Raw genomic sequence first — 23,746 nt, 5'->3', positions numbered from 1 at the left:
TCTCTCCATCCTTATCCACCTGTAGCAATAATCGTATGAGATGGTCTTTGAAATAGTGGCACAACCAAGGGACACACCAGGCATTTCAGATCCAGTTCAAGTTCCCATATCATTTCTGACATTGGCCTCATTGATACAACTGTGTCACACCTGAGTCATAAAGACAGAGCGCCTGTAGATGTTCTGGTTCTTTGGTGAGTATAGAATACAGGAGTGAAGGAAAATAACACATTCTGTTTGTGATGAGGAATACAATAACCCATCACCATAGCAAAGAGCACATTTTATTTGAAAAATACGAATAAAAGATTCTGTCCCTTTTGTTTATTAAAAGAAAATGTAACAATTTTCTATCAGTAACACTTGCATAAGGAGGTATACTTTACATTACTCTTTTGTTAAAAAAAATAGATATATTTTTGGAGACTTTGGAAAAATAAGAATGGCCCAAAACTTGTAACACACTTCTAATGTTCCTTAGAATGCACTGTGCCATTTATATGTACTGCAAGTACAAGGTCTTAGCATTTTGTAATCCACAAAGTAACGCTAGGCAGCATAATTTCATATCCTTCTTTGCATCCAGAATATTCCCTTTGTTACCCTTGTGTGAGCTTATGAGTTTGGTTAATTCCAGCCTGGTCCAACACTTATATTTTGTAAAAGATGATTAAAAAAATTCTTAAACCACAAAAATTTTGTCATTCATTTTAAATACCATATATAATATATTCCTGTAGACATCTTCTTTCAGTATTCATAATTTGAACAACTGCATAAATTAGAATTAAAACTCAAAAATGTTTGCAGTTATTTTAGTTTTCTAAGAAGAATCCAAAAAAATAAAGTGCATCACAGAGTGAAGTTACTTTCAACTTTTACAGTATTCTATGTGCATGTAATAAAAGCTAACACTGTTAAACAAATTAATTTGTTTTCAATGTATGAATCTTAATCTAAGTCCGGCTGAATTCAAGCTCTTCCTTGTCTTTAAAGTGCATTAAACTACATTTTTGACAGGTTTTAGTTTGACAATTTAGTTTCACATTTTACAGTTCTTATACTGACCATTTTTTCTGATTATTTTGGCTTCTCAAGATTACAGCATACTGAGTGCCCTCACCATTACAGGAAAGAGGGTTTATTTGAAGGAATACAGCTAATTATTTTGGTGGAAATGTACTATTAGTTGAATGGTTGTTGTAGAAATCAAATTTTAAGTAGAAAAGCCCTTAAGTATCACTTTGCATGTGCCATTTAACTTTACTCAATATTTTCATTTTAAGTCAAACTGGCAGTTTTCAGCATTTAGTTGTTAAGCAGCAACGGGATTACTCTTTAGGCTAATAGGAAAATATTTCAGAACATAAGTACACAAAATATACATGAAAGCTTTAAGCATAGTCTATATAATCAGACTTTAACATAAACTGAGAAAATTTTCCCACGATACTTTCACTGAATATATGCTTTGTTTAAATCAGCAATGCTACAAAATAATTGTGGATCCAGTGTTAATTTTCTTCCACTTCTAAGAAGGTCAACATAGAATCTAGGCCAACATAGAATTTCTCAAATATAATCTACATTTGGCTTTAGGATACAAAGGACCAAAGGAAAAAAACGTGAGATTGGGATAATAAAATTGTAAACTCGTTATTTCTGCACTGTGAGGCCTTCTTCTGTGGCCCTGAAGATTTAATACTCTGTTACTTGTCATGCAAACAACACGACACTGTGATGTGTATTTGAATAAAACACAGTAAGCATAGCAAGCATGCAGACATATCATGATAGAAAAGCACATTTGGCGATCACTGTGGATAGGACGTACCAAACAGGACACACCGTGGCATCACAGAAGCAGCGTCTCAATAACCCTGCAGAGTTTTAAAGGATTCAGGTTTCCTGGGGTATGATGCATGTGCTGTACAGCAGCAAAGACAGCACCAGGAATGGTGAAAAGGGAAATATTATTTCTCTGAGATATTATGAACTTAAACTGACCATTAGGGGAAGGAGTGACTATTTGCTTGTCACTGCACTTCTGTTGCCTGTAAGCCTGAAATTTTGTGATATAAATTAAAAAAACTCAATGGCATAAATTCTGCTTTAAACACAAAATACAATTGATTTTCCCTGCTTTGGTGTAGGGCCAGAGGGAATAGACATAAAGATAACTAATACCTAGTTCTCAAAACTATAATACAACAATGAATGCAATTTTCATGCATCTGTGATACAAAGTATTATGGTAGTAGTAATGCTGAAACATTTTGCTTTTAACACGCTACTCATACAGTATAAAAATGTAGATGTTGGCATAAAGCAAGTGTGACAAATAAAATTTCTCCTAATAAAATCACACAATACTAGTTGCTTTATTTGGGACAAAACTGAAACATATCCTAGTTCTACCCCCAAAAAGACAATAAAAGACAACCATTCTCAGCTTGTGTGTAACTCTTACTGCATCTAATTTTACTCTTCAGTAAGAATGCCTCCTTAAATGCTTTTCTAAAAGAATCTGTTTTTAATAAAAATTATATTTAAAAATTAACACAAATTAGTAAAGTACTTTCAAATCATTAGCAGAATATCTTAGGGTTCAGGGTTTTTTTCCCTACTAAATTTTTCTGTGGGTTCATATTCTGAAAGAGAGAAGACTAATTACAATTTTTAAACAAAATAGTCTATGAAGAAACAATTCTGGAACTACAGTACAACTAATACTTTTCAGAGTGTAAAAGTTGCTTACAAAGCTACTTGCTATTTTTTCCAGAAGGCTGTTTAAACCAAAAGCAATCAACTACATCTCAGGAAAAAAAAAATCTCTTCAAAGTAAACTGATCAGAAATTTCAGTCATGTCTAGTCATGTCTATCCAACCATAGAGTAAAGAAAAGAAGGCTTAATTATCTAGTTCACCTGGGTGGCTCACAATAGGTCAGCAATAAATATAGACACTTCCTTACTAAGCTGAATATAAGTGGCACCTAAATGCAGAGGGAGAAATCTAGTGAAGCATACAAATCTGTATGACTCTGTATACCGGGCTACAGAGTAAGAAAAAAAGTACACAGGCTTCTACTATGGACAGTTTTCCAATCAAATGCATACTGGAAGAAGTCAATTTGCCTAAAGCAGAGCTAGAATTAGGAGCAGAGGACAGTTGATAGTGATCGTGAGTATCATAGGTCATAATCTCTCATGGGATATTATGAGCTCCTGGTCCTCTCACAGTATTATCATCAGAAAGACAAAGAAAAGGTTAATATTCCAAACAAAGGAAAGGAAAAATCTGAATCTGCTAGATGAGGTGCGAATCAGGCTGCTATGTTAAGCAGAACTGTTTAGCAGTTCTGCTGCTGCAATGCTAAAAAAAGAAAAAAGTAATTGCTGGATTAGGTGTTAAGCAGCTTGCTATGTTAAGGAGAACTATCATTTCTGCAATGCTCCAAAGTTACTAATGTAAGAAATCAATTTACTTAATCCATAGGAACCACAGTAATGCTATATTTCCTTCACCGATTTAAAATGCTCTTGTTTCCATGATGATTGAAATAGGGAAAAACCATCTTGTTCTGCTGAGATGGCAATTACTCTAAAATAAATAGATATCAGTAGACTGAATTTAAAAGAAAAAAGGATCATCATCTTATTCTCCTTGCTTCAAATTCCGCTATCCCAATATTTTACCAGCAGCACTATTTTGCTTTTAGTCACGCACAGAAATAGAAAAATGTTGTGATTAAGAACTCTGGGTTTTAAACAGACTGTTGTCCCTTCTGGACTCAGACCAGCAAAAGATTTAAAAAGCTTCAGCTCTTGACATAAGTGAAGCACAGTGAACCAAAAAAACCTGCATAGTTTAATGGTGTTGCCATTGTTTTTCTTGAAAAAGCCTATGCTTCATCTGCTTTGCTGCATAAAAAATACTTTGGGCCTATTCCATTTAGATGAATGATGTTCCCATGAAAAGACAAAAAGAAAAAGCACAACACTGGAAACAACAGTTCCTCTAGCACGCAGTGACAGAGCAGGTCTGGGGTTATGGGCTAGAGCTGTGTTTGAGCTACACATAATGATGCCCTCCATCTGTTAGCTGAGTATGGATAACAAGATTATGAAGGACATAATGAAATGACAGCTTCTCAATGCAACCTGCAAGTCAATAAGACTAAATCATCAAAGGACTATTTGTTTAAGAGGACAGGTGTGGCTTATCACCTCTGTAAAGAAAACAGACTGGTAGCACATCTCACACTGATAGTAAACCTCATTGTCTACCTCATGTTGGGATCACAAGGCCTAGAGCTAGAAAGGCAACATCACAACCACCTGCAAGAGATTTGATCCTCTTTTAGCTCTCTTCTCAAACAGACATGACCATAAACTTACTGCAGCTTAGAGCTGCTATGCATATTGCAATAAAAATGTCATTTCTTGGCTTTACTTTAGGTATTGTTGCAGATAAGGTACCAGACACTTTAATGAGCAATTAAAAAAAATACACAAGGGACAATAGATTCTTTTTTCTGTATTTTCCAAAATTTGACTTTCTTTCAATTGGAGAACCCAGTTTCAAATATGAAAAGGGCACTTGTTCTACAGTAACTGCATACAGCTTCCTCAGTCCAAGTACTGTATTCACTTTTTTTGTTATCATTGTTGTCATTATCTGTCCAGTTGTTTAGGAACTTCTCTGTTCTGGGAATTACAACTAAGTTGTTCTTTCTGGTTCTATTTCCCCATAGAGTTCAGCTAGCTTCTTGAACTCAGGTCCCCAGTCTCCAAGGTAATTATAATCCTGGTCAGAGTGTGTCGTTGCTGAATCCAGCGAGCTGATAGACCCAGCTTCTGATCTATGACCCTCATAGGCATATGTCTGCAGGGAGTCATATGGGGGTACACTGGGGTCCAGATCAGCCTCCGCCAGTCTTTGATTAAGGAACTCCTGAACATCTATACTGTCAAGGCTTGAGGAGGGATGATTCCTGGACAGAGGCTTCACTTCAGGCCGAACATCCCTCCGGTATTTTAGCTCTTCGGCAGCAGATGGATTCCGCAGTGCTGTGATGTCAAATGCTTCCGTGTCTTCCTCTCCACCTCCCTCATCATCATAGGTCACAACATTTTCCCGAACATCTTCTTCTGAAATGATCAAAGGCTCCTTCTTGCTACGTCTTAGGGTGATGAAAAGGACCACAATTGCTAAAGAGAAAACTGCAGATATTAGAGTAGGTTTAAAGTTTACATCTGAGTATGCTACAGAAATAGCAGACACTAAGTAAAAAATACAGAGGTATGATATTTTCAGGCTGGTGTTTTCAGTAGTGGTATTTGGGATCATCTGCTACTTAGTTTATTAGGGATCTCATAAAGGAAATAAATGGAGATAACATTTTTCAGGTAAATGAAAAATGAGTAACTAAAGTTGGCATTTTTCAGAAGCATAATCCAGGGCATTCTGTGCTTCATTAAAACCAATGTTTAGCATATAAATTGAATTATTATGTAAAAAAAATTCTTTTTTTCTTATGAATATTCAATTTTGTGTAATAAAATACAAAATTACAAGATAAATGTATAACTATATATTTTAAAAGAGCCTTCTGACACAAAAATACTGAAGCAAGCAGTAAAGAAAGTAGGTCTTAGAAAATGTAGTCTTTGGGGGAAAAGTCATCAAAATATTCTCTCGGTTATTCTGCAATTACTATTATTTCTTTCCATCTCTGTAAGAATGTAGAAAATCACATGAGTAGCACAGAGTCATGCATGCAGCAAGTTGTGTCTCTGACAGGAAAAAAAACCCAAACCAAAATCAACCACAATATTAACTAATAGGCAACACTGGAACTGGCCTGGAAAAATAAAAACCTAAAAAGAGTTAAGAGGAAATGCACTTGCAATGGCATTAATCTTATGAGTCTGCTTATAGTCTCCCATGTCCCTTGTCCCTGTGGATTATGTTGTGAATTGCTATCAGTTGATTCCACAAAGGTAATTAAGAAATGGCTTTTGTAGAGTGATAGAGTGCTTCTTACAGCACAATGCATTTCAAAAAGCTTTGCCCTTCTATTTTCTATAATTTTTCACATTGTTCAAGACATGGTATTAGAGTTGTCTCTTTTTGAAATCTTTCCAAGTTATGGAAAAAAAAAAGATCTCCATTGCTAATTATCTGATAACCTCTGAAAAAAAATTTCTCCTGGATTCCAGATATTAAAAAATGTATTTTAAAGGCACTTTCCCCTATTAACTCTAGCTAAACCTTTACCCTGTAATCACAGTTGTGTGTTTCTGATTGACTCCTACTACCAGGCAACCACTGTTTCAAAAGCAGTGCCCTGTCAGATTTTTGTTAGAATTGTTGTCATTATCTGTCCCGTTGTTTAGGAACTTCTCTGGGAGGCATTGGAGGGATAGCATTACATAGTATTGCAAATGGCTCACCAAGAAGGATGACAATGCAGAGCAGGATCGCAATTAAAGCTCCTGTGCTCAAACCAGCCGAGGAGAGGAAAGCTTCAGCGTGGCAAGTTCTCACTCGTCCATCTCTCTCACAGGCACAAACCCGGATGGTGAGGGTACTGCTGCTGCTGAGAGGGGGCACGCCACCATCAGAAATCAGAACTGGCAGGTAATAGATATCTTGAGTGGTTCGACTGTATCTCCTTCGTCTTGTCAGAATACTGGCTGTATTATCTGCAATACCAAAACAAGAATAACATTTCTATGAAGCAAAAAATGAAAAAAAAAAAAGGAAGTTATTTACTATTTGTTTCCCATCAAATGGAAGCATGCGGCTTCCTAAAACTAGCAAGCCCTAATCTATGAAAATGCACAATCTAGAATTAAAATTTCCCAGGAAGCCTTTCTGGTCAATAGTAGAAAAAGGGGAGGAGTCAAAAAGTAACTAACATTATATAAATAAGAGCATTGAAAATTCTTGTATTTTTTTTTTTTTTTTTAATCAAATGGACTTTGACAAACATTTTGGGCCCAGTTTGCAAGTTTTTTCATCCTATGTTGTGCTGTTGGTAGCATATGGAAACTTGTCAATACCTGGAATTATAAGGATATATATTTTGAAATTTTTGCACAACACAAAATCCAAAACCCTCTTGACTCTCAGTAGAATATTAAAACTCCTTTAGTAAAAACTAAAATAAGACTTTCATGTTTTAGTGTTTATTAAAGGTTTTTAAGTTTTAGTGAACCTTCAGAAAACATCTGAAAGGACCAAAGACACATGCTTTGGAGGGGTCTGGAGGAAGAGAGAAGGCAAAGGAAGGCAAAGGAAGGGCAAAAGAGTAGATACTACATGTTCTAAACTAGTAGAGTTAAAAGATAAATAGGAAACGGGGAGATTGTGACATAAGATATTTTCACCTTTCTGTTACCTATGGGTCCATTTGACATGACAGACAATGAAAACCTTGTGCTTATTACACACACATTGCAAGAGCATTTGTAGGCACTAATAAAAGTAGGAAGTTGAAACACATTCCTTCAAGTCCGAGAAATTAAGAGGCATAAAGAGCATGCAGGGGAAGAAATGTTGCCACAATATATAGTTATAGCAAATATTCATATGTGTAAAATTTATTTTCAGTTTTTTTGCCACCACTATTAAACTACTAGCCTCTGAATAAAAGTTCAAGATAAGTTAAAAATAAAACTGGAAACAGTGAGAATTTGAAATACAAGCAGTTATGGAGAGAGAGAGGTGAGGACTGACAAATGCAAAGAGACATCAGAAGAAAAGAGCTTTCTTCTTGTATTGCTTGTCACATGGTTGCAAATTGTGGGGTTATGAAATTGGAGTATTTTAGAAAACAATAGAAGGGTGATAAGTACTGAATACATCTGCCAGGTTTATCTTCCTATTGCAAACAAACAAACAAGAAAATTTCTTATTTTTCCTTACCACTGTAGCTACACTATTAAATGGCTTTAACATAATCATTGGAAAAATGAAATCCATGTCACTCTGTAAAAATCTAGTGCAACAATATAGCCATTGTGGCACGTATTTGCCCATTAGACTGCTGCACACACATTTGAGTGAAAGAGTTAAATTTTTGTTTAAACTGGATGCACTATCTGTTTCAGGTGGTTACTCTTCATGCTATACTTTCTGTCAAGCTCTGTGCAAAATTTTAAAACACTCATTTTAACCCACTTTTGCCAACATTTTATTTTGCACACCATCTGACAGTGATATTTAGAAAAACTGATAATATCATCCCACATCAGCATAATATCACAATATATTTGGTAACAGGTTTCACACAAGAAATACATATATGAGCTAAGAAGTGATGCAATTGTTGATAAGCCAAGAACTCAGCACTGAAGTCCTTTAACTTTACTTCTGTACATAAGCAACAGCCACAGCACCCCTCCACACTCTCCCCCATTTTGGAAACATTGAATATCCAGCATGGTGAGTTTGTTAGAAATTCTTTAAGTGTTGTTCTTTTCACTTTGAGTGGGTGCAATGTAAGGTGTTTATTCATTTACTTAATTGCTGTAGGCCTTGGAGTCCTTCTTCTACTTGTTTATGTTAAGTTTACTTGTTTTTGTAAAGTTTATTTCTTCAACGTTATGTTTTGATGACTGATGACACCAGTTACTTATTATACTGCTTTATATATATACACACTGTTATATTATACTATATTTATTCAAGTTACAGAACCTTACTGGAACCAGAATAAGGTGATAAGATAATTCTTTAATCTGAAAAATTGTGACAGAACATAAGAACATAATGTTGTGGAAGACTATAAAATATCCATGATATAACACACTTTGCAAATTATTTGTTACATACACATCCTGCCCCCAAAATATTTTGCATTTTGTTGTTCTGGATCAACTACAACTCTCACATTGCACCCAAGCACAGTCACTGTTACTAATATACACCAGAGACCCTTCTCAGGCAATATGGACAAGAGTGCACCAGGTTTTTTTCCTGCCTCAACATTATTCCAACCATCCACAGATCCTTAAGCATTCCTAAATAGCCTCATGCAGGCACCATGACACCCTGTGGCATGTAAACTCCTTTTGCAATATGATAACAGTATGCTGTTGAGCTGCAATAGAACTTTCACATTATTTTGTAAATTCTAAAGAGAAAAACTTGTTGATAATGAAGTCGGGTTCCATTGGGTTCTACACAAAGTCAAGAGGAGGTACAGGACTGAGTGCTGCATTTGTTGCCTGTGACTTAAATTTTAAAAATAGTGAATGATCCAGTGCACAGCTCAAGTAGCAGCGATGAAAATGCTCGCTGACAGCAAAAGCATCAGAGACTGAATATAATGAAGAAAAACTGAGGACTTCTGATCAGGGATCTTGCAGTAATTTTAGCACAGAGACTATTGGCAAAGATGTAAAGGAAAGAACATTGGGATGTGAGAATGTATGCTACAAGGGTAAATGTGGACAGATGGGAGGAAAATTGTGACAAAAAAATATGAAAGCTAAGAGAAAAAAGAAAAGAGAAAAAAATGAAGAAATGGGAATATTATAGAATTCAATGCTATAGTGAAAAAATTTGAAAAAATGCTATAATTAAACCTTGCTTCTCTGGGAGGAAGGCCTTGTCAAAAAAAAGCATTGATATTTTTATACTGTACAGAATAAATACAAATTTTTAAAAATAAAACTTTTTTCAAAGTTGTATTTTTTTCATTCAATGTTGAATTGTTTTTCTTGTACTGTTAATATTATACAACTAAATATAAGATATGATGAAATATTGGTATAGCACACAATTAAAGGAAAAAGGGAACCAGTACAAAATTTTTGATTTCGAAGATTTGCCATGGTGAATCTTGGTTTTTGTATTCTCTTGTGCAGTAATTAGATTTCTGTAGAAACAGATGTTACATGACATACCCAGAAGTTTCTGTAATAACACACCTTGTGATAAACATTCTCAAAGAAACAATGTAAAATTTTTCCTTCAATGAAATTTCACAAATTTTAACACAAATAAAAAGTATGATCTTTGAGACACTGGCTTGGAAATTTTCTGTTCCCAGTATCAGAGGAGTTATTTCTCATGATTTCTCTATCACAAAGTTAGGTATGGTTACTTAGTGCATTTTGTTTACACATAAATAAAATACTGGAATGTATTGAATTCTAGCATACTATTTTTGTCTTATTAAAATTTTTAAATCATTTTACAAAGATATCTAACATTTTTTCAAAAAACGAAATTGTGTCTGGTTTTGCAAAGGTCACTGAGAATCAAGCATAGCAGAAAATTATCAAAGCCAATCATATTGCCATAACACAGAAATTACATCTCTGATGCTCTAGTCAGAGCTCTATTCTTGAGGACAATCATATGCGAAGGTATGCCAACAAACTGAATAGGGAGAAAAAAAATTTAGCCAAACTGCAATATTGACTGCATCCTGAGAACCATCCAACGTTCTAGTGTTCTGAGCTTTCAAATTTTAATTGCTTTGTTTCTTGTCAAAAATCATTATAGGAATGTGTTGAGAGAAGAGCTAGATAGACATTAACTTTTAAGAGCTTTGCACAGAATGAAAAATCTCTCCATCTGTAAAAGCTATAGGAAGCCAAGTATAAAGTCTGACACTGATGGCCTAGAAAAGAGTTTATTGAAAAGGGTAAAAAAGTTATTTCAACAGCAGTAGCTTGAAAGGGAGCCAGGGGGTTATGCAGTGAGAAATTTATTTGGTATTTGAAAAAAAGATACAGCAAATAGTCGGGGAAGGCAAGCATATAGGATAGCAGCAGTAGCAATAGGATGATGAGCACTACAGGTCTCATTCTTCTCAGCCTGGAAGGAAAGACTTTTTTATCTCAATAGATTTAAATGGTGAACTTCACTCCTGAGGAGTATGGTAAGAACCAGGACTCACTGGAGATTGCAGGACTGACTGGTAAGGAAAATTAACAACTCCCACACAGGGAAATAAATATTTATCTGATATCTTGTGTTGTACATTGCTCCATTTAATGATCTAAATTTTCTAATGATCTAAACTTCTGTTTGGTCTGCTCTTCGCAAATATATCAACTAGAAGTTAACATTTGTCTTAAGTGAGTTTGAGGTTACCCATGAGTAATGCTGCATGGCCGTAACAGAACAACTCTTCACATCTGAAGATGTTGTAGTTTACTAAGCTAGACTGTACACTGTATACAAGATTGTTATTACAGTCTTTTTTCCATCATCTCTGCCTTTTTACATTGAGCTTCTAAGCTAAATAAAGAAATGAGGGTATGGGAAAATCAAGGAAGCAGAGATACACTGGTTAGACCATGGAAGGTGACTGAATGGAGCACATTGGAAGATCCTCATTTATTATTCATAATTTGAATTTGAGAATTCCTTTCACACATTATGCATTAAAAGCAGAAACAAGAGAAATGGAAGTAATAAAAAAATAAAGAAAAGTAAAATCCTGTTTATATCTTAAGGCATGTTTCAATTTTCAGTTCTGCTTGTGTCAGCAGTTCAACTACTATAAATTTTCTGAGAAGTCATAAACTAATTAAAACCAAAGAAGATATGTTGGAATGATTTGCATTTCTTACATTTCTAAAGTTGGAGCTGTTAATTTGTTTATGTGAACTACATGATAGGCATTTCTGTTTCATTTCTTTATTGATAACTTGTAAATATTTTTTCTTTTTTGCTGTCTTCAAAGCCATTGCCAATGGGCAAGAAGCTATTATAAGTTTTTAGTTCAGTGGGTAGCAAAAACGAAAAGTAACATACAACATGTTTTTTGGCCTGAAATATAGTTATTAGCTTATAGTTGATTTTTGAATCACCAACAAGTTGCAGTCCAGAAAAGAAATGCAAGAACCTCTGCACTATGGACTAAAACCACTTTATGATCAATCTTAGAGACAACTTTTTAAAAATAAAAATAATTTTAAAGATGTTCAGTGGCCTAAAGAGAGAAAATGTCTTCCATCTACAGCAGCTGTTCCCGATTTTCTGTTATACTCATGGTAGAATTCCTTTTTAACTTCCATATTTTGATTCTGTGATAATACCTACTCAGACATTCAATCCATTTACAGTAGCAGTACTACTGTGGACTGTACTTACAGTCACCATGTGTGATGTTAACTTTGCACTTTCTCAGATATCATTTCTCTCCAGTTACAACTTGTCTTCTTCAGGATGATATTTTACAGAAGGTCAGCAGCAATTCACAGTACTACATAACCAGAACAAGCACGACTCTGTGATGTAAATGAAAGCCGGAACTATGAGGGCGTTTTCCTCTTGTGATAGGTTGCAAAGTGGGGGCTTCAATCCAACCATTTTAAATGCCATTTTAGATGTTCCAGAACAACTAAGACATGGTCTGGTATCTGGCATGCTCATTTGTAACTTGAAAGTTCTGAAGTGAATTCACAGAGACAATGTCCAATATGGAAGGAAATAAAAAGGGCAGAGTGATAAAGAGAAGATTCTGTAAGAAATTCACACTGGGATGGGATCAATTGATCTCTGGAGGCTGTTCTCTTTCTAAATAACAGCAATGATGAGTAAAATAGATTATTTTTTTTTTTGATCTGTGACAGGGAAAAAGGCTAATATATATCACAGGCATGGGTGGATGAATACATTAAAAACTTCATTTTATGCAGATGCTGTTGAACTCATCATGCTCTAGATTTTACAGAAAAACACATCTCCACTTCTGTGGGAGTTAATGGATCTTCTGACACAAAATTAAGAAAATGGAATCTCCAGAATTATAGTATCAGAAAAATGGCATACCTTTATTCCAATTCCAGAATATTCTCCATCACTGGGCAATAATCAAAGGGCCAGATCTTTGAGATAAGTGGGCAGAGGGGAAAAATAAATTGCAAATGCTTTTGTGATATGAAACCTTTGTCCTGAAGAAATAAAAGAAGAGGAAAACAAATGCTAAGCATTCTCTAGGGAGGTGTTCTTCATTGAAAGTAAGCTAACTTAGTCTGCTATCAGAAGCCAGCAATCTCAATTTATTGATGTAAGAGAATGCACAGGTCTCACAGGCAGTGTTGGGTGAATGTGTCCATTACCTGAATAAACCCTTCTTGTCTAGCAAATTTACAATACCACTCAGCATCCATGGAAAACTGTATATCTTGTGATTTAAAAATAGCACCGGCAAAACAGTGCTTTACAGTGCAGAAATTTCTTAAATGCTTTAAGAGAACTGTTCTCTGAGGGTTCTATATTTTTTCATCTCTTGAAAAATATTATGTAAGTATATTAAAATACGAATGCTTGGAAATATGATAATAATGACACGTTCAGATACATTTTCCATCAGACAAAAAACCTTGACAAAAATATCCACAATTCCTTAGGCATCGGGAAAAATATTATTATTTTTAGTGTAAGAAGAAAAAAAAGTACAAGTCTAGATTTCATAGAAATGTATCTATTGGGAAGAACTTCTGTTGTCTTTATTCTGATTTCCAAACAGAAGATGGTTTTAGCCCCATATAGTTATGGGAAGTTTTTAATGAGATATGCAAAATAGATATTTCTGATTATACAAAAAGTATAAGCTGTGATATTAGAAAAATTATTTAAAAAATTATCTATGACAATATCCTAAAAAAGAAAGTGAGGACAACACAGACAACAATTAAATTACTTATGTAGAAACTTATTTACAATACAAAAGCACAGCAGAAAAAGCACTTGGCTTCTCAGGTTACAATAGAAATTGCAACAATTTTGTAGGCAGAATAAATTGCAAACAAACCTGTTTTCATTAAAAGCCCTTCATAAGTACAATTCTCAAACGAAAAAGAAAGGCTTCTTCTCTAGGTTTGCTCTCTAAAGCTGCAGAAAATTATTACAACTTAATGCATTTTCTTAGTATAACAAAGAAGTTCTATTCCAGCTCTTGTTCTGCCTTGCTTACATGACCACAGATACTGCATCATTTTGTTTGTACTCTTGCTCATACTTGTAAGCCTTTACTCTCTCTGAACAGTACTTTTAAAGTATGTAATAAAATTGTAATAGCAACAAAGAATCCTTAAGAATACAGTAGAAAAAAAACTATCATATTATGTATTTTTTTTTTCTTTCAAATGAAAATTGTAGACAAACAGAATACAGAAGGGGATCCGAGGAACACTTATTTTTGCTGGATGTTATATTTGGTATAGTCCTGTGACTCTCTCCTGACCTACTTTCCCTGAGAGTTTTAAGCTCTGCATTATAAGGGTGAATATTCCACAAATAGAGATTTCATATTGTGGAGATTTTCGTTTAGAAAATGCACAAGCTCAGTCCCAAAAGATAAAAGTTTAACTGATCAAATGATCAGTTACAGGGACTGAGGCTTTAATACCTATTTAGTTTCCTGAAGCCATAGAATATTATTGAGCTGAATCATACACATGCTGGGACTGTATATTGCTGCAGTCTAGACAGGTAGATAGGAAAGAACTAAGGAATCTTATGCTTTACAAGCCCTAGATTTCAGTCAAAGTGCATAGATATAAGCACAAATATTTTATGATCCAGTGCACTGCTATGGAGTACACTGATAATAAATGAATTGGGGTACATTAATGCAAAAGTCTATTTGGGGTCCTGGAACAAAACTCTGTTGAATTCAGTTATGAAAACAAGAGGAAAAAATGTCTGTTGATAATTTTGTGAAATGGAACGCTTTTCCTGAAGAAATAAAAGGAGAGGATGACTGAATTAGAAGGTGACTGCAACAGAAATATAGTTTTGTTGAGACAGATATAGCTACTAATAACTACCATTTTCTATGTGAAATCAAGAGCTTGGGTTTTATCATTCTACAAAACATTACAAAAAATTCTCTTAAGGCAATTTTTGTAGATTTTTTCTTTTCAAACGTAACAAACAAACAAATAAAACCCTTCCAGAATACCAGCCTTTATAGAATTTGGAAATCCAGAGCAGATGTCTTCTGCTCAGAGCATTCTGATTATTTTTAATGACTGATGCTCAAAAATATCAAAAGAGTTTTCAAAAGTGCAAACTTGTTGCAGACATAACAAAAGCATTTCCTGCCCACCTTCTTTCTGCTACTTCCTGTAATAGAAAGCAACAGAAAATCTGTTTCTGAATAGAAGTACATGAGAAATATGAAAGTTGTAAATGCTAAATAGCTGCATATTGTGCACTTCATAGGTGTTTCACTAATATTTTATGTATAGATTGTGTCACAAATAAAAGGTCCCAACAAAAGACAATGTTTAAACAATATATTCAAAGTGTCTTCTACCAAGCAAAATCATAACTATGTATTTGCTTTTAAGATAAATTTCTTGTTGTGATTTAATTAAGCAGTCATTTTTTAATTATATGGCCAGTTTGGAAGTTGCATTTTTGGAGTCTCTGTATGTGTAAGAAGTTTTGTGCAAGATACTATAGGAAGTGCATAATTTTGTACTTACTTAGGTGAAATAAAAACATAATGTGCAACAGGCTTTTACCTTAAAAGACACCTTTTTCAGTTCCTTCCTCTATCTCCCCCCATAAAATTCACTTTAGAGTAGTCCAAACACTGCTTTCAGCTGTTGATTGCTAAGCCGTTTCTTGCTGATCTTGGGAAAGTTAAAAAACCCCAAAAAACAGCTTCTATCCAAAGCTGAATATTTCTATCCAAAATGTGATATTGCTGCATTAAATGTTTGTTAGAAATTCATGCCCTCTTATTAATCTGTGTAATTAAATAATCTATGTAGCAATGAACAGACATAATACAGATCCAGCTTTAAATATGTTTGAAACCATAAAGTATGTACTTTGCCACAAACCACAATTTTAGTAGAGCTACTCAAAAAAACTTCTTGATATAATATATTGTATTGAAATGAACATGCACATGGTCTTTCACATGGGGTCACAGTCTAATAGTCAAGGAGTTTATTGGAAACACAGACTAAAATACAGATGTAACAGTACCCATCTTCCATTTCAGGAACAACAGTCTGGCTTTTTCTATAGTGCTCCATCATAATATGAATGGGATTGATATATTAATCTGGGAAAGTGCTGGAGTCTCAGGGAATATTTTTAATACATTAATTAGTTCTGCAATATTTATGATTATTTATTAATATTGATATATATTTATTGATATCTTTTGAAACTTGAATATTAAATCCATTTATGTATTCCAAATAAATAGCATGATTACTTTTCTTCTGTAAGTATAGTTAAACACTGGAACAGATTCTTTAGGAAGATTATGTAATCTCTTTCCCTGATTGATTTTACAAATAAAAAAGTCTGTAAAGAATTGTTTCAATATCACTGTATGTACTAAATATAACAGTGGTGGAGTTACTGCATTACAGAGGACTAGTGATCTGTAAGATCTCAGAATGTATTCCACAGCAGTACTACAAACAAATAACTGTAAAACAAAGCAAATCCCATTCATTTCCACATAGGCATACAAAGAAAGCCCCACAGTCTCAGGAGGAAAATTTAGACAACCATTTAACGTTTTTTACTCTTATTTTCATCAGGTTACAAAGCAGAGAACACAAGGTAATAATTGATCAAGAGCAAAGCTAATTTAGGTTTGGGTTTTGGAAGTTAGACAGTTTTTCACTCCAGAAACGTTCAGAAACACTTGTCTGGGAGACTCTGAGGGCTGTTTTCCTTCTGGGACTACCTGCTATGAATTTCTGATTGCAATGTCTAGGAACAAAGTCATTCTTAGGAATGGCACAAAGAGAGACACTACCATCCAGGAACCACAGAAAGACCTGCTCTTGATGTCATATCTGTAAAGGTAAGCATGAATTCCATACTTATGCCCCTTAATTTTTTTCTCCTTTAAGCAATAATTGGCAATAACCTTGACAGTACCCAATCAGTGCTATTCACCTAAAAGTAGAACAAATTTACATATTTTAATTAATCCACGTTTCAAAAACATTCCTGAAAGTATGAAGTATAAATGCTAAAACAAAGTGGAATATAAATCCAAAATGCAATATCTGATTATTCATATTTTGCAATATATTGTCTACACATGTCCTTGATATCCAACAGCTCAGTGATGACATATTACAGTTTTCCGTTTCTGTCAGGAAATGCATGGAAATTGTTCTTTCAATTGAGACAGCCCAGACAAAACAGAAGCCCATTCCTTTGAGATTTATGTATTTCATTTACCTTCATTGTTCCTTAGAGTAAAGTTGGGATTCAAAGATAGCCCTTCATCAAGAGAAAAATGGAATCTTGCACCATTCGCAGAGTTATCTTTGTCAGTAGCAGTGATAGTATGAATTACCTGAAATAAAAATTAACAGTGAATGTGTTGAAATTTGAACTTGACCCATATAGTGCCTGACCTCAGCAGGATGCTCAAGTTTCCCTTATTTTAATTTTCTATTTGACTGCTGCTGAACTCAACAGATGAAATGGCTGGGTCATTAACTTGATTTCTCTGGCAGGAAATATTTTAGAAACCACACTCCAGAGCCAGGTAAAAGCATCTAAAGGACCTACATTTTCTGATGTTTTGATAAGGTCAGGACTCGGTGTAGAGATTATCACCATCTTCATTGTATCCTGCTGACTTCCTGAATTATAGTTTTAGCTAAATATCTGGTTTTATGGACCCAAAATATAGGCTGAACTGGGATGGTCTATGTGAAGTGTCATCTGCCTGGTGTCCCAATAATTGAATGTACTTCAATATTGGTAAGGAAAAAGAATTAACTAAAATATTTTTGCTAACCATATCTCTGCTAAAATAATTCCTGTTAAGAATCAGTTTTAAATTGCCAGAGAATAGAACAGGAAGAAAAGAAGCCACTCCTAGCTTTAATTTAGTTTGCCCAAAAGCAACAGAACTGGATGTAGCCAGAATCATGTCTGAAAGAGGTATTTTTGAAAGGTAGGACCTTTGCCTTCGAAAGCCCTGGTGGTTTTTTAAATTTACTTTCAACTAAAATTGATCCAAGCTCTTGGAATGTGGGACCAAAACGTATTTCTACCTCTGCTTTCATTTTCATGCTGGGTCTTGAAACTCAAGTGCTAAAGTGGAATCCAATAAAAGTTGTTCCTGTGGTATAGGCAGTGAAGCCCACACAGACTGCTGCACGGAACTGATAGATATCCTGAGGGAAACATGAAAGGGGGGAGGGAAAGTGCTCTTTTCATAAGAATTTTTCTGTTCAGTGTTCAGCTATAGTCAGTCTGGACTGAACCTAAAACACACAGCATAGACTCCAGTGGCTTGGTCTGTTTTAAAACTGAAAGACACCACAGAGATCTCTACCTCCATTCACTTAAGAGAAGCAAAACAAATTTATTTTTTAAACCATGTTCTGGTTTGGGCTGGGGTAGAGTAAATTTTCTTCACAGTAGCTGGTTTGAGACTGTGGTTTTAATTTGTGCTGGAAAAAGTGTTGGTAACACAGAGATGTTTCTGTCATTGCTGAGCAATGGGCTTGCCCAGCATCATAGTGTTTTCTGTTTCTTGCACGGCCTCAGGAAGAGTTGGCGGGGGGCACAGCCAGGACAGTTGACCCCAACTGAACAAATGGATTTTCCATATCATATGATGTCATGCTGACTTATAGAGCTGGGGGAAGAAGAAAGAAGGAAGAGATGTTTGGAGTGATGGTGTTTGTCTTTCAAAGTCAGTGTTGCTACACGAGCTGTTGCTCTGCTCTCCTGGAGATGGCTGAACACCTGCCTGCCCATAGGAATTGGTCATTTCCCTGCTTTTCTTTGCTTGCATGTACAGCTTTGGCTATACCCATTACACTATCTTTATCTCAACCAACAAGCTCTCTCGCTTCTACTTTCCTGATTCTCTTTCCCATCCCACTGGTGGGGAAGTGAGCGAGTGGCTGCATGGGGATGAGTTTTTAGCTGGGGTTAAACCATGACAACTCAGTAGGGTATAATGATTATTCCACTCACTATATAGAATAAAGTACATTGCATTGACTATATGCATAAAGTACATTGCATTGACTATATGCATCTGAGACAATTAACAGTACTTCTGATGGTTGCCAATAATATTTTGCTAGTTTGCCATAATACTTTTTGGTGAAGTGGAGCAGAGTAAGATAAATATGAAAACAATCTGATATATCTAATGCATATGACTTTTACTTAAGTTGTGGCAATACTGGTTGAAAATTTTGTCAAAAGTTAATTTTTCACTACTGAATTTTGCAAAGGTGGCACAACTGTTAGTGAAAGTACCAAATAAAACCAGAAAGATAGAATTTTCTTAGCTATATATATTTAGTTCATTATGTTGAAATAATATTTGGCACAGCAAGACAAAAAAAGGGGTGATAGAACACTATGTTCAAGATAATCTATTTCTGTTATTCTTCAAATACTAAAAATGTCATTAAATGCCATACACATCTGTAAAAACTTCAGGTAAGACCATAAGAAAAATAAATTATTTATTAAATATTTTTTGTAAATCCCCAGTGCTGTTTCTCAGTGAAATATAAGTCAATTTGCCATGCAGCTTCAGCTTTTATTTGACAGCATGGTGGATAAATTTTCATCCTGTTGCCCTATGCTACATAAAACATTCAGTGACATTTTACAGAATGCTGCTTCAAGAGCATGCCATTCTGCAACAAAAACACCTTTGATCAAGGACTCAGTGACACACGACTTGTGTAAAAATTATTTGGTTTTAAGACTAACTTTAAAACTCAAAATGTACTGTCTATATTCCCTGATTTCACACACGTAAATTCAAGTATTCCCTGAATTCATGAATGTATATAAAAAGTATAGGAGCACATGGTAAAAAAGTTTTGCTTTTTCACATAGAAAATAAATATTTTATCTTTACCAGGATAGGTCAAAACATTTTTAGAGACCTGTTTTTAAACAGGTAGGTCACATATTTTCAGAAAATATTTCTAAGACATTCATTCACCAGTGAGAAACAAAAGTACACATCATCTTGACATCCAAATGTACTATTAACCCTTTTCTAATTAATTGGTCAAGTACTTAACAGCCAATTAGCAGACATTAACATGTACCCTGTCAAGCCTGATTAAAATAAAAAAAATCATCTCAGCTTCAGTAAAGCCCAGCTGACAACACTGATAGAAGAAAACTGAAGGGTCATGACATTTTTTTAAAGGCAAGACATGATGAAAAAAGAGAATTTCAAGAACTGAGGAGAACTAATTGAAAAGGACAGAGAGCAAGTGTTAAATTCTACTCACAATCATTTTAGAATTGAATCAATAAACAAGCAAATATACACATGACAAACACATAGCAGAGGCATTCCTTGCCAACTAACATTGATTTCCTTTTTGGAAGATGGCAAAATTTCATTTTTCTACATTGGCTAAATTTCACAGTCATTTGCAAAATCAGTATGTGTCTAGAAGTCAGTATTCTCCATGACTGAATGTCACCTAAGATCAAATCACAACTCTTTCATCTACATCAAAATATAATATCAACCAGGCTTCACTTGGAATCTGTTGCAGTTACATAGTCTCCTAAACGATATGATTACTAAGTGAAGCATTAAACACTTGAAGTTTTTTTGTTTGTTTGTTTTTTTGTTTTTTATTTTTGGGTTTTTTTTTTTCCTTTGTTTTTTGTTTTGGGGTTTTGTTTTTTTTTTGGGTTTTTTTGTTGTTTGTTTTGTTTTGTTTTTGGGGTTTTTTTTTTTTTGTTGTTGTTGTTGTTGTTTTGGTTTTGGGTTTTTTTTTTTTTTTTCAAAAACAGAGCAGTGGAGGGAAAAAAGGCAGGAGACAGGCTTTGTGATTAGATGATACTGTGATTTCACTCCATAAAAAAAGTCTTCTTATAATAAACAAGCAAACACAAAAAGTCTTTCAATGGCTATCTACTGGTTAGTTTATCTCACATACAAAAAATTTCAAAAGATACGTGCTGAGGAAAAAAATAATGAACCTTATAGGACAGTGCAACATGGAAGCCCAAGTCAAGCAGATGTCCCCAGCAGTACATAATTTGTTATTTAGGCATAAATCTTATGAAACATTCTCACAGGATGGTGGATAAGTCAAAGTTATACTGTCTTTTCAGTGATTCAGAACCACCCAGCTGGGAACTCTTTATAGCATATGGAACACTTTTCTTCTTCTGCAATCAGTCTATATGCCCCTCCCTCATATTTGTTGAACGCTGCATGATTTACCTTATTATTGGTCATAAGAATTTATCATTTATTGTTAAATAATATGTTTTTTAAATTATTAGAAAAAGTTGAAATCAGTTGCAACTAATGCTTAAAAAAGATATTTTTTCTTACATTTGGTTTTTTTTAAAGTTTTAATTATTCTATATTGGCATTTATTTGAGGTTTTCAGAACATTCTTTTTAATTTAATAAACATTTAATAAGAGATATTCAGCTCTATTCAGACAGACCTACTTGGATTTTCCAGTGTCTCAACAAGAGCACTGAGTAACACTATACAATCATTAGATAAGAGGGTCCTTGCACACATAATTGCTCTAAAGACAGGAAATGGAATCTCTTCTGTAAATTGTATATTACACAAGGAGAGAAAGCCACGGTGATTTTCTGCTTACACTGGGCCACTTGTTGATCAGAGTAATAATAAATGTCTTTTTATAAAGAATATGATTATCAGCCCACCAAATCTACTTATGATATTGAATTATTCAAAGAAGAAAAGAGGAAGGGCTGACATTAAAGACCCTGCAATATTCAGTAGCCAGGCAATACAAAGACAGATGAAATTCATTATACATTGACATAAAGTCTTAACTTCACACACATGATGGTGATCTCTGATCTGACGATTAACTTTAATGACATTGGTGTTATGGCAGGCATAGTTTTGTGCATTCCATGCTTACTAGTGGTTAAAAAGAAAAGTCATTCTTAGAAATTGCTGTGAAAGTACTAAAGATCAAAGCAGAGATTATCATATACTATGAAGCATGAAATTTTATAAGAATTTTAAACCACTGCATACCTGCATCTTGAATCTTGGTTCTATCTCAGGATGAATAGAGAGGAATTGGAGAAAGTTTAAAGGAGGAAAAGATGAATGATCAAAAGTCTGGAAGGGCTTTAACACCGATGGCCCCAGTTTAGTAGGACTGACTCAGAGACAGCTAAGGCACAATGTGCTAGAAATTTCTGCATGTCACAGTGGTAATGAGAGTTCAGCTGTACTCCCTCTTTCTCTCCCAAGAGAACTGGTAAATATTGATTGAAGACAGTACGGAAAGATTAAAAAAAAAAATAGGTCTTCTTGAAGCATGCAATTAAACTACAAAATTTCTAGGTGCTTGAGGTAGCAGATATTAAAAATTAGTGCTTGTTGTAGGAAAAGTTAGACAGGTTCATATGAGATGGTTATTAAAGGATTATTTAAAAATACACAAACCACATTTAGATAAGGAAATTACCTGCAAAAGATCTGATACCAGGGAAGAATTTCTGGTAAGTATCGTACACACTTGCTCTTTTCTTATACTATGCTTTAGGTGCCAGTTTTTGGCTACTGATTGAGTGAAGATAACTTTGATCAGGCTACAGTCAGATGACATATGGCATTTTTATAGTCTCAGCTTTAAAAACAGAAATGTGTCACTATGCATTTGTGTACACTCTTTTAAAGGAATTGATGAAAATAATGTTATTACTAGTAATATGTTCTTCAGGAAATATATGAGCTCATAATTGAAACATACAGTCTGTGCAATAATGCAAAACAAGCTCACTGCTGTAGGTAAAACTCAGTCTACGCAGAAAAGGAAAAGCACTTTGCAAAACTGTCAAAGTGGGCTGCAATGATGTGCATCAATCAGAGGAGCAGTGGCTGGAGTATGATTCAGCTATTCAGTCACAGTTCTGGCCCTCCCCATCCTCATAGTTGTGAAAACCCATTTAAGATCTTTTGTGTAACAACCCTTTATAGGCAAGGGCAGCCAACAAGCAAAGAGTGAGGATGTGAGCCATGCTCACCAGCCACTTCAGTGAGCTGCATTTGAAACATTACTGCCATGTAGCACTCAAATCAGAGATGTTAAACCTGCTTTATTCACTTTGTTCAGGATAGTGGCTTGTCAAATTCTATCCCTTATCTGACAGGATTAAAGTTTTACCTGTCTTTACAGAAGATAGCTTGAGTATTTTTTTTTTGCAGCAACAAGAGATATTGAACAAATGCCAAAGTTTTCTCCCTTTTGCCTCATACAATTAAATTTTCAATCAAATACAAAATGCTAAAGTGAAATCAGAAAGAGTTATTATATGTTCCAAACTTCTGACATATGTGACATTTACAAAGCAATTGTTCTTTATCACTGGAAAAATAGATCCGTGAGAATTACCTGACCAGGCTTTGTATTTTCACAGACAACTACATCATAATCTCTGGCAAGCTCGGGAGGATTGTCATTGACATCCAGGATTCTAACACCAACTGGAACGTGGCTCACTAGCCCAGGATTGTCTGCAAAACACACAGGATGATATTAAACCTTTTAAAGTACTCAAAATTGCATGTCAATCTCAATTAAAAGTGTTTTATTAACACAATAACTAGATGAAAACTGGATGCATCTACAGAAATTTAGGTAACAACACACTAAAAGATGTTTGTTGTGATTCATTAACTGTTTTGAAAAAATAACAGTTAAAAAGATTGGGAAGTATGGCATGAGTCGTAAGTCACAAATCAAATACAAGCTAC

General features: G+C 34.6%; 1 protein-coding gene and 1 long non-coding RNA gene across 13 annotated transcripts in view; one reads left to right on the top strand and one right to left on the bottom strand.

The window, feature by feature from the left end:
* Positions 1 to 268: 268 nt before the first annotated feature.
* CDH18 (cadherin 18) overlaps positions 269 to 23,746 on the bottom strand; it is a 499,122-nt gene continuing 475,644 nt past the window's right edge. For 10 of the 12 annotated variants that reach the window (XM_064427840.1, XM_064427851.1, XM_064427862.1 and 7 more), the window contains 4 exons: positions 23,385 to 23,506; positions 17,206 to 17,323; positions 6,459 to 6,710; positions 269 to 5,225 (listed from right to left, as the gene is read on the bottom strand). In XM_064427840.1, the coding sequence (XP_064283910.1) occupies positions 4,723 to 5,225; positions 6,459 to 6,710; positions 17,206 to 17,323; positions 23,385 to 23,506 (995 nt within the window). In that variant the 3' untranslated portion in view covers positions 269 to 4,722. Of the gene's footprint in view, positions 5,226 to 6,458; positions 6,711 to 12,804; positions 12,927 to 17,205; positions 17,324 to 23,384; positions 23,507 to 23,746 lie in introns of those variants that run through there. The other 2 variants (XM_064427915.1, XM_064427921.1) reach the window with 2 other exon arrangements.
* Positions 5,100 to 23,611, top strand: LOC135304950 (uncharacterized). The gene is made up of 3 exons (XR_010366188.1): positions 5,100 to 5,239; positions 6,572 to 6,645; positions 23,410 to 23,611. It is a non-coding gene; the product is annotated as an uncharacterized LOC135304950 (long non-coding RNA).

The sequence above is a fragment of the Passer domesticus genome, chromosome 1, assembly GCF_036417665.1.
Source record: "Passer domesticus isolate bPasDom1 chromosome 1, bPasDom1.hap1, whole genome shotgun sequence".
NCBI classification, from domain to species: domain Eukaryota; kingdom Metazoa; phylum Chordata; class Aves; order Passeriformes; family Passeridae; genus Passer; species Passer domesticus.
This window is presented reverse-complemented; position numbering and strand designations above follow the sequence as displayed.